At 41.6% G+C, this 17393-nt stretch overlaps 1 protein-coding gene across 8 annotated transcripts in view; it reads left to right on the forward strand.

The window, feature by feature from the left end:
• Nucleotides 1–16620, forward strand: part of TNFAIP8 (TNF alpha induced protein 8) — a 134191-nt gene extending 117571 nt beyond the window's left edge. For all 8 annotated transcript variants that reach the window (XM_066274149.1, XM_066274150.1, XM_066274156.1 and 5 more), the window contains one exon: nucleotides 14646–16620. In XM_066274149.1, coding sequence (XP_066130246.1) covers nucleotides 14646–15211 — 566 coding nt within the window. In that variant the 3' untranslated portion in view covers nucleotides 15212–16620. The remainder of the gene's footprint in view (nucleotides 1–14645) is intronic.
• The last annotated feature ends 773 nt before the right edge of the window (nucleotides 16621–17393 follow it).

The following is a 17393-nucleotide window of genomic DNA, read 5'->3' on the forward strand; positions in this document are numbered from 1 at the left end:
TGGGCATGGTACCTCAGTTGGCAAAAATCATAATCAAGTGAGGTGTAAGTTAGGAAGTTAACTCTCCCACAAGGCTGAAAAGCATGTTAAAAGGAGAGATTTCTTCCTCTTTGGATTTGGAGAGATTGTTCCACCATTGGATTTAGAAAAGGTGGCATTTAAACTGAGCCTTCAAGGATGAGCAGGACTTTTTCAGGCGGAGAAAGGGGAAGGCAAGGAGAGGATAGATATATATCATAGCTTTTCTTTAGGGTCTATTCTGTACTATGTCTATTCCTTCTGTTTTTGTTACAAGGAGTTGCTTTATCTTGGGCAACAAACGCTAAGAAATGGGTTCCGCCCTGGCTGGTTGGCTCAGTGGTAGAGCGTCAGCCTGGCATGCAGGAGTCCCGGGTTCGATTCCCGGCCAGGGCACACAGGAGAAGCGCCCATCTGCTTCTCCACCCCTCCCCCTCTCCCTCCTCTCTGTCTCTCTCTTCCCTTCCCGCAGCCGAGGCTCCATTGGAGCAAAGTTGGCCTGGGCGCTGAGGATGGCTCTATGGCCTCTGCCTCAGGCGCTAGAATGGCTCTGGTTGTAACAGAGCAAGGCCCCAGATGGGCAGAGCATCGCACCCTGGTGGGCATGCTGGGTGGATCCCGGTCGGGCGCATGCAGGAGTCTGTCTGACTGCCTCCCCGTTTCCAACTTTGGAAAGATAAAAAAAAAAAAAGAAAGAAAAAGAAAGAAATGGGTTCTGTAGCTGGCTAAGCAGCATTGTGGCATTTGATAGGAAATTCATAAACAATGAACAGTGTCTTAATTTCACTTTTCTGATAGAGCAGCCATGTAGGCAGCGATGTATCTGAGCTCTGCCACTAATTATATGCCCTCAGTCAAGTCACTGGATGTCTGAGCCTCAGTTCTCTCATCTGGCATTCACAGGGTTAAGTAATAAGAGGACCAAACCAGAACAAACACTCTCTTGTTGGTGAAAATATTTTGCAAGCTATAGAGTTCTACACAAATGTCAGCTGTAATTTTATTGTCTGGTTGTCCTTGTGTGGCCAGGAGCAACCTGATGAGACCAGAAAGGGTGTGTTGACCGCTGGTGCCAGTTTTAGGGGCGGGTGCAGTAACTAAACTGCACTTCAGTGAGCTAGATTTTAAAATCTGTTACTGGTTTTCTGAACACTGCGTGAATATAAATATTCATCAGAAGCTAAGGCCTCTGGCAAGATGGGAGAACTTGGGTGTGGAAAAGCATAGAAATTCATGGAGCTTGTTAGAGGATTTCCCTCGATATTCTGGTGTGAGGTTGGATTATATCAACAGTGGAGAGGCTTGATGTCCTCCAGAAAAAATGTAAATAAACACAGCTTCATTGAAAAGTCTTTAAGAAAACCATAACGTATCTTAACCAACCTAAAAATAAGGAGGGGTTCATTTAATTAAAAAAGAAAAAGGAGAGTTCACTCAAGTCAGTTTTGTATAAATGTTTATAAGATGTTTTATTTAACTTGATGCCCATTGATAGAGAGAGGCCTTGTTTACATTTTGGTTGAAGTAGCATTTAAAAGGCAGTAACATCTCTATTCTCTTGGGTACATTATCAAAATTCTTTCAGGCTTTAATGGAATAAACTATATTCTGAAAATAATTTCTCTGGGTTCTGTGCAGAAGCTTACATCTATATTTCTAGTGAAAAAACTTTGAGAAGGAATCAAATCTGTTCCTAGCCTACTCACAGCATGCCTTCATAGCCGTTATCGACCAAAACCAGTCTATTTGAACAATTTAAAGTACAGCCTTATAGGAGTACACCTTAGAGCTGGGGTCCTCCAGCTTTATTATACAGCTGAACCACATGGATGCTTCTAACAAATGCAGCTTCTTATTTTATTTTTTACCATGTTTCTCCCAATTGAGTTGGTCATTTCCATTGGGGTCCTGAATGGCCAACGACTATAGAAGGACATTGCTCTCGGCTCAACAGCTACAATAATCCACTGATCTTGATTCAGGGCCTACAAATACAGCTTCTTTTTATTTTATTTTATTTTATTTTTTTCATTTTTAGAGAGGAGAGGGAGAGAGAGAGAGAGAGAGAGAGAGAGAGAGAGAGAGAGAGGAGAGACAGAGAGAGAGAAGGGGGGGAGGAGCTAGAAGCATCAACTCCCATATGTGCCTTGACCAGGCAAGCCCAGGGTTTCGAACCGGCGACCTCAGCATTTCCAGGTCGACGCTTTATCCACTGCGCAACCACAGGTCAGGCCAAATACAGCTTCTTATCTTCAGTTCTTGGGACTCTGATTAGTAGGTCTGGCATTCTATATTTCTAAGAAACTCCAGGCCTTTTGGATGCAGTTGGCCTGTGTCACAAGAATGCTGCCCCAGATACCTGTTCTATCTGTCCGCTCCCTTCCAATACCCTAGGGAAAACCAAGTACCTTTGTAAAGGAATGTTCTGAGCCTTGATGACCTTATATATAGTTTGTGTTTAAAGTTTTTCTAAAATCCAGTGGATGCATATGCATCCTTGGGTATCTGACCTATAGATACAATGCTGAATAGAAGTTTTAGCCCCTAACCAGCAAGTAGACATTCATTAGGTTAGCTCTGGAATGCAATCACATATATTTCTGTGAGACAGATTTTTTTTTTTTCTTCAAGGTCTATTTCTTGGGTCAATCCCTTTGTAAAAACTTCTTCAAGCCTTGCCTCCCTCTCTCACTCCATGTAGCAAAATTTTAATGTTCCGCTTTTTTTTTGCTACCATTGCATTTTGCATTCTGCCTAACTGTTCATTCGGCCTCCCACCCTGTGTTACAGAGTACCCTGAGACGAGGGAGAGTGCTATTTGTCTTTTTTTTTTTTTTTACAGAGACAGAGAGAGGGACAGACAGATAGGAATGAAGAGCAATGAAAAGCATCAATCATCAGTTTTTTGTTGTGACATCTTAATTGTTCATTGATTGCTTTCTCATATGTGCCTTGACCGCAGGCCTTCAGCAGACCGAGTGACCCCTTGCTCAAGCCAGTGACCTTGGGTCCAAGCTGGTGAGCTTTGCTCAAACTAGATGAGCCCGCACTCAAGCTGACAACCTCAGAGTCTTGAACCTGGGTCCTTCCGCATCCCAGTCCAACGCTCCATCCGCTGCGCCACCGCCTGGTCAGGCTGCTATTTGTCTTTGAAGCCACAGTCTCTGATAAATATTCAACACAAGTTTTGTTGAATGATTAATGTCTTTGGGTTAATGTACTCTCTTCTCCCCTCACTTCTACTTCACAAGACATGATCAAAAGACTAGGTCAACCCAAAGCAGCAGAACTTCAACAATATCTTCCTTCATAATGATAGCAATATTAATGACAATAGTAATTAGTTCATAGAAACCAACACAACAATTTTACATCTGGTACTATTCTAAGCAGTTCATATAGATCGTTTTAATTTAATCCTCATAAAGACCTGAGGGATTTCCATTTGTACGTGAGGAGACTGAGGCATAGAGAGGTTAGGTGCTTTGCCACAGGGACACGGGCACCCAGTGAGAGAGCCACGCTTCTGACCCACGCAGACGCCGCTTTGTCTGACTGCCTATCTTGCCCTCCACCATGGGCACGAGATGATTATGAACTCATTCTGAATAGTAAGGACCTAAGTCAAATTGTGAGCCAGTAAATCTCACTGACCTTATTCTATAAACCTGTGCGTGGGTCCTCTGTGGAAAACGTGGGTAATGTTAATATGTTCCTTTACTTCACTGATGCTCAAGACTTTTAATATTATTCCTGCATTTTGTGCATCTCAAAGGGGGCCTTAGCACGCACTGTTTCCCAAACTTATTTAACTACACAGGATCCGCACCCATAAGACTCTTAACTTCTTGAAGAACTATTTTTGTGTTGGTGTTGTTAAAGTAATTTGGGAAAGAATGCTGGCTGGTGCTCCTGGGGGTTCCCAGGAAATTCCTCAGGTCCTAAGTGTTTGGCAGTCCTTACATTTGACCCTTTCTTATTTAGTCTTGAGTGTCTTTAGTGCTTAAGTACTTAAGAAGTCTCTAGTGACTACTTACATTTACCGAAGACAGTCACAGATTTGTTGTCAGGGTGTAATTACTAAAGAGTGCTCTTTACAAAAGTATCCCATTTAGTTAATAAACTCTAGGATTGCCCTAATCATAACACTTATATCCCCCCCACCCATTAAATAAAGACCTGTGTTTCACACTCACTTCCTTCTCTTCACTCATTAAAGGGCTCTCATCTACTGCATGGCTGGGAACAGGCAAAGATAATAGCCATGGGCCTCGAGCATCTCATCATTTTATGTCAGAGTCATGCATGGAATTATGAACACTTACACAGTTTATAGTCTCTCAGTCACAGTTGTATTTTTTAAGAATTGCAAGCCTGTAATACTTACACTGCTTAGCATCTATTCATATCTGTGTTTACCAATGCAGGGGAAAAAGAAAAAATCTGACTCTGAAAGGATACCAAACCCTAAGAACAGTTGTTGGCTCTTGGCAGCAAGGGTTGGTTGGGGTGAGGACCATACAGTGGGTGGTAAAGCTGAGAAGGAGACTTTTCACTTTATATATTTTCATTCTGGCTTTTGAACACCATAAGCATATCTTTTGTGTTAAATTATATATCAATATATATATATTTTTTATTTATGGTTTTAATTTATTGTGTTTACATAGATTCAAGTGTCCCACTGAATATATCTCCCCCTACCCCCATGTTCCCCTTGCCCCCTCCCCCCAATGCCTTCCCTCCAGGATTTGCTGTCCTGTTCTCTATAATGCTGTGTTATATATATAAAATTTCACTAATCTCTTTCCCTTCTCTGATCCCCTCTTCTCTTTCACTTTCCCTCTGACCGCTTTTCCTCTGGTCCCTTTGATCCCGCCTCTGCCTCTGTTCCGTTCCTCAGTTCACATTATTCACTGGATTCCTCAAATGAGTGAGGTCATATGATTTTTTTTTTCTCTGCCTGGCTTATTTCACTTAGCATGATAGTTTCCAGGTCCATCCATGTTGTCACAAAAGGTAAGATTTCCTTCTTCTTCACCGCTGAGTAGTATTCCATAGTGTATATGTACCAAGCTTTTTAATCCACTCGTCCACTGACAGACACTTGGGCTATTTCCAGATCTTGACTATTGTGAACAATGCTGCCATAAACATGGGGGTGCATTTCTTTCTTTGAATTAGTGATTTGGTATTCATAGGATATATTCCTAAAAGTGGGATAGCTGGGTCAAAGTGCAGTTCAATTTTTAATTTCTTGAGGAATCTCCATACTGTTTTCCACAGTGGCTGCACCAGTCTGCATCCCCACCAGCAGTGCAGGAGGGTTCCCTTTTCTCCACATCCTCGCCAGCACTTATTCTGTGTTGTTTTGTTGATGAGCGCCATTCTGACTGGTGTGAGGTGATATCTCATTGTGGTTTTAATTTGCCTTCCTCTAATGATTATTGATGTTGAGCATTTTTTCATATGCCTATTGGCCATCTGTATGTCCTCTTTGGAGAAGTGTCTATTCATTTCTTTTGCCCATTTTTTGATTAGATTTTTTACCTTCCTGGTGTTGAGATTTACAAGTTCTTTATAAATTTTTAAAATTATATTTTAAAATGTTTTAAAACTACACCACGTTATCCCTGAAAATACAGTTTTTAAGTCAGCTGGGTTGATCTATCTTAGGGAATCCATTTCCTTCCCTAGAGAGAACTAGTCTCTTCCTTTTCTTTTCTTTTTTCTTTTCTTTTCTCTTTCTTCTCTTCCCTTTTTTTCTTTTCTCTTTTCTCTTCTTTCACTTTACTTAGTTGACTATTACTAGGTCTTCCCATAGCTGCAAGAGGAAGCTGTCTTTTTAAAGCTCAGGTTTAGAAGGGGAAAAAAGTTTATGTAGTATTATGACATTCTTGAGAGAATGGCTTGGTATTAGACATATCAGCATTCAAGTTCATCTCCCACTATTGACCTGTGGTCTTGAGAAAGTAACTTAATTTCTCAGGGCATCAGTCACCCTGTGTGTAAAAGGGGAATAATAATAACCTCCTAAAAGTGGTTGTGAAGCTTCAGTAAAATAAGTGCAGATTCTGGGCAGTTCTAGGAATTAGGCGGTAAAACTTCAAAATATGGTAGTAGCTAGTGGGCTGTCAAGCTGTCAACCTCCCACTCTGCCTTTCGGTAGCCACAAAATGTATTTCTATTCCTGTAACTTCTGTCCTAATCCTTACCAGTCTGACATTCCTTGGGGTCCAACGTTACCACTTCATACAAATATCACCACACTTTCTCCCAATCTTGGATTAGGAAACTAGAGCAGCAGGGATCTCTCATGAGAGCTTCTTCCGTGCAGAAAGCAGTTGAGGCATCATGACATTCTTGGAGCAGAGATGGGGTCTAATAGGAAGTTAAAGGAGTTGAAACTCAGAAAATGACATTTTTCAATTTTCAATCATCACAAAACTAAGCCAAGGGAATAAGAGACACAGAATCATGAAGAACTTCCAGAATGAATACAACAAAAGTAGTCTGAGATCACACAGGGAAAGGCTTCATAGTGTCTCCTTTATGACATAATTTCTCTTGTCCGCAAATTTGGAAAACAGGGAATAAAAGAAGAAATGAGTAGAAAGAACACAGTGCATGTAAATGTTCGGTTGGAGTCCCTGCTCCTCCGTTTCAAACGATATTAAATAAGGGAGCGTAACTCAGTGCGCGTTTGTACTTTGTCACGAGACCAGCGTGCGCTGGGTGTTTTCAGATTTGCGCCTCATTAAATCTCAGTTAAGCTGAAATGACGCCCTACTTAGCTGATGAGAAAACTGAGATTCAAAGAAATTAAGTTGCACCCAAGTTTACAACCCAGGACTCTCGACCTTGAGCCTGTTATTTCTGACCACGCCGCTCTTATTGGCTCTTTGCCCTGCCTCGGGTTCTCCGCTGTGTGAGGTAACGTGACTGCATGATCTTGTCGGCTGCTGTGGGTTTTCACTTCAACTTTTATGTTTGGCCCATTTCCTTTACATCTTGCTTCTGTTGCACAGTTGTGCATGAATGTTGACACTGCTTCTTCTCCTGTCTCTTTGTAGTAGCCCGTAATTCTGTTCTCCAGGTGTCTCTAGACAAACTACCCTCGCACTACCTGTCAGCATCCCTGTAGTACTGAATCTGTTGCTAACAAGAGATTCCACCCCTTTAGAAAAGAGAAATTCCCTAATGAAGTTTTAATATGTATTAGTTTTTTTAGAAAATGTCATCATGGAACATGAAATGTAGCTTCTCACTAAGTGAACTGTGTGAGGTCCCTGTTTTCACACAGCCATCTGGGATTTTGCATTTCCCAGATCCACGTTACTTTCAGAAGGAGTTGATTAATTTTGTCCAAATGTGATTCAGTACAAAGGACCATCAGAATGTATTTGAAGTGCAGTTTGTTGGGTTCTCTAAACAAACCTGTGGAGAAGGCTGTTCTGTGCCAGGCATTGTGTGAGACATGTCCTGTGTGGTCTGTGTTCATTCATCTTTGGAACAACTCCCTGGGGTGGGGGACATTATTCATATTATAGATGGGGAAACCAAGTCTCAGTGCTATCCCTGAGCAGTGTGGCAGTACACGGAGCCATTAGATACAGAATATTTGGACTTACATAAACTCCTCTTTTCCAGGATCCTGAGGGACTAAGTTGCCACAGGAAATATGTATTAGTTCTCGACAAGCTTATACTGTACTTTGTTTTTTTTACTTTATTTATTTATTTATTTTTGACAGAGACAGAGAGAGAGTTAGAAAGAGGGACAGCTAGGGACAGACAGACAGGAAGGGAGAGAGATGAGAAGCATCAATTCTTCCTTGTGGCACCTTAGTTGTGCAATGATTGCTTTCTCATATGTGCCTTGACTGAGGGCTACAGCAGAGCAAGTGACCCCTTGCTCAAGCCAGCGATCTTGGGCTCAAGCCTGCAACCTTGGACTTCAAGCCAGCAACCTTTGAGCTCAAGCCAGTGACCATGAGGTTATGTCTATGATCCCACACTCAAGCCAGTGACTCCGCACTCAAGTCGGATGAACCCATGCTTAAGCTGGTGACCTCGGGGTTTCAAACGTGGGTCCTCTGCATCCCACTCTGATGCTCTATCCACTACGCCACAGGGTCAGGCATTTTTTTTTTTTTACTTTAAATTAATATGTGTTAAGGGGTATGTTTTTAAGAAGGTAAGCTCATGACTTTCATACAAATACAAAATGTGCATGTCAAAGATGTTCCTTAACTCATTAATGAATGGTGAATGAGTAAGCTCTTATAATTGGAGAATTATAAAAGGAGAATTCCAAGTGCAGCACAGGCAAACAAGGAAATGAGAAATCAGTTGCACCTCCACTAGATGTGTGTGTCTCTGTGGGCAAGAGCCGTTTGTAGCACTATCAGTTTTCTACAATTCAGGGTTCTCAAATAGCAAAGTGAAGAACAACAAAAAGAATCTAGCCTGACCAGGTAGTGGTGAAGTGAATAGAGTGTTGACCAGGGACGCTGAGGACCCAGGTTTGAAACCTTAGGTTGTTGGCTTGAGTGCAGTCTCATCTCCCTTGAGTGCAGTCTCATCTCCCTTGAGTGCAGGCTCACCAGCTTGTGGGTGGGCTCACCGGCTTGAGTATGGTATCATAGATATGACTCTATTGTTGCTGGCTTGAGCCCAAGGTCACTGGCTTGAGCAAGGGGTCACTGGCTCAGCTAGAGCCCCTGGTCAAAGCACATAGGAGAAAGCAATCTATGATCAACTAAGGTGCTGCAATGAAGAATTGATGCGTCTCATCTCTCTCCCTGTCTGTCTGTCTCTCTCTCTTGCTAAAAAAATAAGAAAAGCATCTGGAAGGGAGTGCTTTACAGTTCCTTGTATGCTATTGAAAAGCCACCCAGTGATATCTTTTCTCTTTATTGGCCAATTTTAAAGTCACCACTTACCCTTACATTTGTCTTTTTTATTAAGTTACCTTTTTAAATGAGCATGTACTTTTTTTTTTCTTTTGTTTTCTTTTTTTTTTACAGAGACAGAGAAGGAGTAAGAGAGAGGGATAGACAGGGACAGACAGACAGGAACGGAGAGATGAGAAGCATCAATCATTAGTTTTTCGTTGTGCATTGTGACACCTGCATTGATTGCTTTCTCATATGTGCCTTGACTGTGGGCCTTCAGCAGACCGAGTAACCCCTTGCTTGAGCCAGCGACCTTGGTTCCAAGCTGGTGAGCTTTTGCTCAAACCAGATGAGCCCACGCTCAAGCTGGTGACCTCGGGGTCTTGAACCCGGGTCCTCTGCATCCCAGTCCGACACTCTGTCCACTGCACCAACACCTGGTCAGGCTAAATGAGCATGTACTTTTTGGAAGCAGTAAGTAACACGGAGTGAATGACTCAGCTTGACAGGCGATGATGCATTCCATTGGTTTTTAACCACGTGGTGTCAGGAAAATTCATACACAGAAAAATTTGTGTTTGGTATCAGGTTAAGGATCCCAGACATATTGATTCTCTCAAGATGATGTTCTTTTGTTTTGGGTCTCCATTCGTGTAACCAAAGAGCGATGTTGGGGGGTAAGGTGCCTGGCACTTGTCTCTTTTCTCTGGATAAGACCGCCTCTGGCTGACTGCCCTGTCAGTTCTCTGACCCGTCAGGGTCGCACCCCATCCCTGCTGGAAGCTTGGCTCCTCTGCTGACAGTGGTCCTCGCCCCATCCCCTGCTCTCCCTTTTTCTTCTTGTGTGCTTCTCCTTCTCTGTCCTGTTTAATTTCTCACTTTGGGTTTTTTGAGTGTGGAGGCTCTCCAGCCACTTGGACTGCCCCTTGCCTTCCTGGAGCACTCCCAATCCCAGTGTCGGGAGGTCAGCGCTGCCTGTTGACTTCTTGTGACAGTGTTTACAGTTGGTTATGGCCACTTGCTTATCCCCAAAGCTGTTTTCTGTTAAGCCCCACTTAGATTTAGAGTTACTCAGATGTAAGAGAGATAAGATTTTATATATTTATTTAAAGAACTTTTAGTAACAGACCACCATAGCCAGCCATGTTCTCTAAGTATTTCTTCCCCATCTTTCCTAAGACTGGGCCCACTTGATCAAATTTTAACTAGGCAAGAATTAGCAGTGATATAAATATGCATCTGTGGTCACTGTTGAAAAGTTCCAGGTATAACAAATTTGATGGATGAAGAAATTATATATTTGCTGGAGACCTCATAAAAGAGTGACTTCAGTGCTTCACAATATTAGCAATTTCTTTGTTGTAGTAACGTAATGGCGAATTTTTGTTAATTTCATGAAACTATAGTTTTTATTAGTCAATGCTAAATACTTTCTTTTTATTTAATGTATACAAGTGTCAGTATATTTTTACCATTGATGTTTATCTCCAGATTTATAATTGTTGATGCTAAAGCCAGGATTCCCTGAATATCAACTTACTTTTCAGCAAACATTGCTGAAATGGACTTTTGATTAAGCCAAGAAAGGAGATGTAGAAGCTGGGGGGAGGGGAGGTAAGATAAGTAGGTGCAAAATAACATTTACAACTATTTCTATGAAACACTTTTAAATTTTGCCATATGTTTATTTTAAATATACGGCATCATTTTTCACTAGTCAATAACGTACATGTATATATATATTTTTTTTCTTTTTTTTTTTTTTCTTGTTGTTGTTTTGAGATAGAGAAAGACAGGAGGGTAGAGAGATGAGAAGCATCAGTTCTTCGTTATGGCACCTTAGTTGTTCATTGCTTATTTTCTTATATGTGCCTTTTCCAGCCAAGCCAGTGACCCCCTTGCTCAAGCCAGTGACCTTGGGCTCAGGCCAGTGACCTCGGGCTTCAAGCCAGCAGCAACCATTGGGCTCAAGCCAGCAGCCATAGGGTCATGTCTGTGATCCCATGTTCAAGCTGGTGACCCTGCACTCAAACTGGTGAGCCTGCGCTCAAGCTGGTGACCTTGGGGTTTCAAACCTGGGTCCTCAGTGTCCCAAGTTGATGCTCTATCCACTACACCACTGCCTGATCAGGTTATATAGTTTCAAACACAAGTGAACTCATTCAAATAGGTAAAACATTAACTCAATACTTTCAGCACTTTCTCCTTGAGAACATCTATTCACATCTTCATTGTTTTTCAGGACATACTTTTGTTCCATCCCTCTGTTACATATTTAATCAGAGATCCCATTAGAAGTAGAGATAGGCCTGTAATTTCAAGAACAAGAAGGAGTGATGGTTAGCAAACAATTTAAATCGAGTATTATCTTCTAAATTACATTAAAAAAAACTACTATGTGGGAAGAGATTGGAAAGGGACATAAACTAGGCTGATGTCTGTGGAGATGGAGGGAAGTGGATAGAATTTAGAAAATTGAGAAAGGTAAAATAGAAAGCATTTGGTAATAGACTGGGTAAGGGGGAGAATGGAATGATGGGTGACTCCCAGGTCTCTGATGAACAAATGGATGGAAGGGATGCTTTAAATGAAGATAGTGAAGAATGGAGAAGGAGTTCTTTGGGGGGCAGCAGGGGCATCCATGATTCAGTTTTTGACGTGATACACTTGAGATGCCTACCAAATAGCAAAGGAAAAGAAGAACCTTGAATGCATTTACAAAATGAATCTGCAAGAGAGGTCAGGGCTGAGTTATAACTGTGGGTGTCATTGGCACATGGCTGTTTCTGAAGCCATGGGGGTGGATGAGCTCACGCAGGAGTGAGGGTAGAGGCAAGCAGGAAAACTTGGTCCAGGACTAGCTCTGAGATATACCAGGCGTTTACGGGAGGGGGTAGAGGATGTGGAGCTGACAAGTGAGCCAGAGCAGGAATGGCTAGCGGCGGTTCATTTTCTAAGGGGGAAATCATATTTCATGATCACAGACCACACAGCCCTGGCCAACCACTCTCAGCCACAATCCCTAGTTGGCTCTGAAAAACCCTTCACTAATGCTAGAAGAGAAATCTGCATGCATGTCTTCCCTGCGTTGGGGGAGAAACAGCTTCATTCTCATTTTAAAAGATGACTGCGCCAGCCCTGGCCGGATGGCTCCATTGGTTAGAACATTGTCCTGAAGCTCAGAGGTTGCCGGTTTGATCCCTGTCAAGTAACATACAGGAACAGATGTTCCCGTCTCCCCCCCCCCCACTCCCCACTCCCCACTTCCTCTCTTGCCAAAATCAGTATGTAAAAATTGTTTAAAAAAGATGACTGCACCAGATATAATCAGAAGACTACAAGGAGAGTGCGAAGCTGCTGATGTGTTTCTAGAGCAGGCTTTGAAGTTCTCTGGGACAAATATGAAAGCCTCAGACATCCACTTCTCTGTCCTGGCTCAGATGTGGTTCGGCAAATGGGGAACGATCTCGCTTAGCTGGCAGCAGCCTTGCCTGGTGTGCTTTCTCTTGGGGAAGTTACAGGGCTGCAACACCAAGGGTTCGTTTGTTGGAAACAAAATGGCACAGTTAGATTTAATAAGAAAAGTAGCTTAGAAGAGGTGCAAACATGCAGGTCCAGCCCAGGGAAAAGGAACACAGAGGAATCTGGGGCCACTCTCCCTCTGGCTTCGGTTCTTTCACAGGATGCTACAGTACTTCCATCTAGTAGACATTTCAGAAAATCCTAGTTGGGATGTCTGTAGACTGCACCTTCGTCTAATAGATTAAAAGCAGAATAAACTTTGAACTTCATATAAACTAAATTCCTGCAATCCCAGGTTTTTTACTGTGTGTCTGAAAATTGGGGGTTATACCTTTCTGTATAAATCAGGTTTATTTGTATGTTGAGGTCCATATCATAAGTTCAATAATGGAAGATAGTCCTTGGTCTTAATATGATAATATCAACTACATGTATGCCATTTCCTTTGATATCAGTTCTTTAGTGTGCATTAACCCATATGCTCTTTTGCAAACCACTGAAAAATAGGAATAGAAGTAGACTACTGCTTAAATGATGAAAGCATAGAAAAGCTTGGTAACCTTCGTAAAGTTTCCTATTTCTCATGCTTTTTCACTTTCCTTTTCTTTCTCAAAATAGATTTCATTTCTTCTTCTGCAGTTTCAGTTCATGTTTCAGAAGTTTAAATATTGAATTTGTTTGAGGATATTTCTAGTTCAGTCAAGATGTTCTGTCACAGTTTGTGGCCCTCTATATTTATGAATGATGTTCTGGTCACGGGACAACACTTTGCAGCTACCTATACCATATACCATGAGCTACTTTGGCCCAAATTTCAAATCTAACAGAGCAGTTCCACACTGAGGGAGTCATTTTCCTATATGTCCTCCCAGCCTTGATTTGGGAGCCGCAGTTTTCTAATGTTGTCAGTTCGTCCAAACTAGAAATAATTTTATATCATTGATGTCCTGACTTATTTTTACACAATCTGTGTTTCTAAGCCTTTTATCTTTTATTATTGAATGACTGCTTTCCAACAGCCAGGCCTAGACTTATCTATCCACTCGCATATGCAGAGAGAACAGCTTGCTGCTCCTGGCTAATAGACTGGGTAAGGGGGAGGACACAGGTGGGATAGAGACCCTAAGATACACAGCTCTGAGGATCTAGGAGAAGAGAGAGAGCCTAGCTGTAGTGGAGCAGCATGCCAGAGTGGGGGTGGGGGTGAGGAATGGAGAAAAAATGCACTGCATTTGGGGAATAAATATGGATTGAGCATTGTCCCTGATTGGCTGTAAGCTAGGAGCACCACACAGTGTCTCAACAATATTTGACACATATAACTAGTATAATATGTGCCTTCAACCTCTGTCAGATTAACTTATGATCATTTCCAAAGTAAACTCGAAACACCAGCTTTTTCAAAGTATATTGTTCATGTGGCACATTTTCTTAGCTCATACAGCTTGGTTAGTTCCTCAAAATGTATAAAATGTAAGCGAACAGAGGCTATTCATTAGAAATAGCAAGTGACAGGCAATAAGCTCTCCAGGGAAGGTTTTTTTCCAACATTCAACTTCTGGGAGTTGAAATTCAGGGTGATTCGGATGGCCAACTGATAGGTACTGGCCATGGCCATCGCCTTGGGAAATGGGACTTTTGGAAAGCAGGTTATAAAGCAGGGTGCTCCTTTTGATTTGCTTGCGTGGAATTGCCATTCTACTCAATATCATAGCTTTGTCGTCTGTCCCTTCTACATTTAAATCACTTTCTTTAAATTGATCTTGCTGTTTCCCAAAGGACAATTCTGGAGTTGATTTTATATTTTTGATATATATTTTTATAAAATTAAACTAGGAAAACATTGGATTAAAACTTACTGCCTCATGAGACATACTATTTTATAATTAGAAAGTGTTATCTTTAATAAGGTTGAACCCTTTAACTTCTAAACAAAGTATTGACTACAAAGCACAAGGTATAAAATACTTGAATTGCCAAAGACCTTAAAGATTACGCACAACAACCTGTTCAATGCACAAACGAGAACCTAATGCCCAGACATGTAGGGAGTTTTTCCTTTCTCTTTTTTATGAACAGAAGCTAATGTCAGTAGCTGAAAGGCAAATCATAGAGTGGGAGAATGAGAAGGAAATTACACCTTAATACTTGTTTTTGAATTTGCTCTGTCACTGACACTGATCTGTTGTCCCCCACCCTTTGTTTTTAGTGGCCACAGATGTCTTTAATTCCAAAAACCTGGCTGTTCAGGCACAAAAGAAGATCTTGGGTAAAATGGTCTCCAAATCCATCGCGACCACCTTGATCGATGACACGAGCAGCGAAGTGCTCGATGAGCTGTACCGGGTGACCAAGGAGTACACCCAGAACAAGAAGGAGGCGGAGAAAATCATCAAAAACCTCATCAAAACCGTTATCAAGTTGGCCATTCTCTACAGGAATAATCAGTTTAATCAAGACGAGCTGGCACTGATGGAAAAGTTTAAGAAGAAAGTCCATCAACTTGCCATGACCGTGGTCAGTTTCCACCAGGTGGATTACACCTTCGACCGGAACGTGTTGTCCAGGCTGCTGAACGAGTGCAGGGAGATGCTCCACCAGATCATTCAGCGTCACCTCACCGCCAAGTCACACGGACGGGTTAACAACGTCTTTGATCATTTTTCAGATTGTGATTTTTTGGCTGCCTTGTATAATCCCTTTGGGAATTATAAACCCCACTTACAAAAACTTTGCGAAGGTGTCAACAAAATGTTGGATGAAGAGAACATATGAGCATGTGAATTAAGATTATGACTGCTCGTGATTTGTTTGAAGACGGAGCACTATTGATTTACCGCTGTTGATTTATGAAGGAAAATAAGAATTTTTTTTGAGAAGTAAACCTATTTCAGAAAGACTTTGCCCAGTTCAGTTGTCAGACATTAATGATAATGTTTTATGAGGCTTGTTTTATTTGAAGAAAAGCATATTGCCAAAAATTGTGGTTAAAAGCTTCCTAAGCATTAACAGGTCATGGAAAAGATGTGTGGTTGCTTGATACAAACATAGTTATACAGAGAAAAAGTGTGTGTGACTCCAAACCTCAAGGCCTATATTTTAGGGCAGTTATTGTGTTGGTAGCACATTGGATATTTCTGCTATGTACAGAGCTACGTATTTTGATTCATTTTTATTCCTTACCATGTATATGTACTTCTTTTAAAAGGCCAACAACTTTATCTTGCTGTCATTTCTCCTTTTGAAACAATTCCATTTTCAAGTCTACCTTTTGTTAAAGATTTTTTTGTCATTGACATTCAAGAATTAAGTCTTAGTTAAGAATTAAGACATTGGGCCCTGGCCGGTTGGCTCAGCGGTAGAGCGTCGGCCTAGCGTGCGGAGGACCCGGGTTCGATTCCCAGCCAGGGCACACAGGAGAAGCACCCATTTGCTTCTCCACCCCTCCGCCGCACCTTCCTCTCTGTCTCTCTCTTCCCCTCCCGCAGCCAAGGCTCCATTGGAGCAAAGATGGCCCGGGCGCTGGGGATGGCTCTGTGGCCTCTGCCTCAGGCGCTAGAGTGGCTCTGGTCGCAACATGGCGACGCCCAGGATGGGCAGAGCATCGCCCCCTGGTGGGCAGAGCTTCGCCCCATGGTGGGCGTGCCGGGTGGATCCCGGTCGGGCGCATGCGGGAGTCTGTCTGACTGTCTCTCCCTGTTTTCAGCTTCAGAAAAATAGAAAAAATAAAATAAAATAAAATAAAAAAAAAAAAGAATTAAGACATTGAAGAATTAAGGACATCAAATTTGAACCCTCAGAGAAATAGAAAACTGCTTCTCTGAAATAGTATTGTAGAAATCAACTGTAGTTGACATTATGAATACTGTATAATATAAGAATATGCTTCTGGAGTCGAGTCCTGGAGTTGTTTAGTACCAACAGCGATACTTCCCGAAACGTGGTAATTCCCCCAAATGTAATGACGTACCATTTGCCTTGAAATGCTTGCTGAGGGTTTAATTTTCATGTTATCTGGAACATGTGCTGATGGACTCTCCATTTTTAATATTCATTTCAAATGTAAGAGACAAAGAAAAAAATCAAGATTGTTCTTGATATCAGGACAATAAAAAGTAAGTGCTATTAAGAAAAATAAAACAATCTTCATTTTTAGAGATGAGCTCATCAAAATAATTTAGTGGGGGATGAGGAGCAAAAGAGAGGAAAGGATTTTGCTACAGAACACAAGAATGAAAATTGATGCATTTCAGTGTTTACTAAGGTTTGATAGGTAAATAAAGAATGCCACTTGTTTTTATTTAACTGATAAGGTTTTTGCTATTTTTTGCTATTTTGATGAGTAAACCAAAGAGTATTTGCAGTTTGTTTTGTGTGTTGTTTCTATATAATTTTATGTATGTGAATCAATCATAAGTAAGCGTTTGCTTATTTTATAAAAAAGAAATGGCAACCAAACTACTGGCCAACACTGTTACCTAGGAAATAACAGAGTCAACCACCAGCACTAAATATTTGCATTGTCACCATGTCTGTGATTTAGTGAACTCTTGCCTTGAATTTTCCTGCTTCCCAGAAATTGACATTCAAATAATAGTGCTCCAGGAAAGGACCTACAACTACACATTCCAGAGGCCGAGATCTGCTTTAACCCACTACAGCAGGGGTCCCCAAACTTTTTACACAGGGAGCCAGTTCACTGTCCCTCAGACCGTTGGAGGGCTGGACTATAAAAAAAAACTATGAACAAATCCCTATGCACACTGCACATATCTTATTTTAAAGTAAAACAAAAAACAAAATGGGAACAAATACAATATTTAAAATAAAGAACAAGTAAATTTAAATCAACAAACTGACCAGTATTTCAATGAGAACTATGCTCCTCTCACTGACCACCAATGAAAGAGGTGCCCCTTCCGGAAGTGCGGTGGGGGCCGGATAAATGGCGTCAGGG

The sequence above is a fragment of the Saccopteryx bilineata genome, chromosome 4, assembly GCF_036850765.1.
Source record: "Saccopteryx bilineata isolate mSacBil1 chromosome 4, mSacBil1_pri_phased_curated, whole genome shotgun sequence".
Taxonomy (NCBI): domain Eukaryota; kingdom Metazoa; phylum Chordata; class Mammalia; order Chiroptera; family Emballonuridae; genus Saccopteryx; species Saccopteryx bilineata.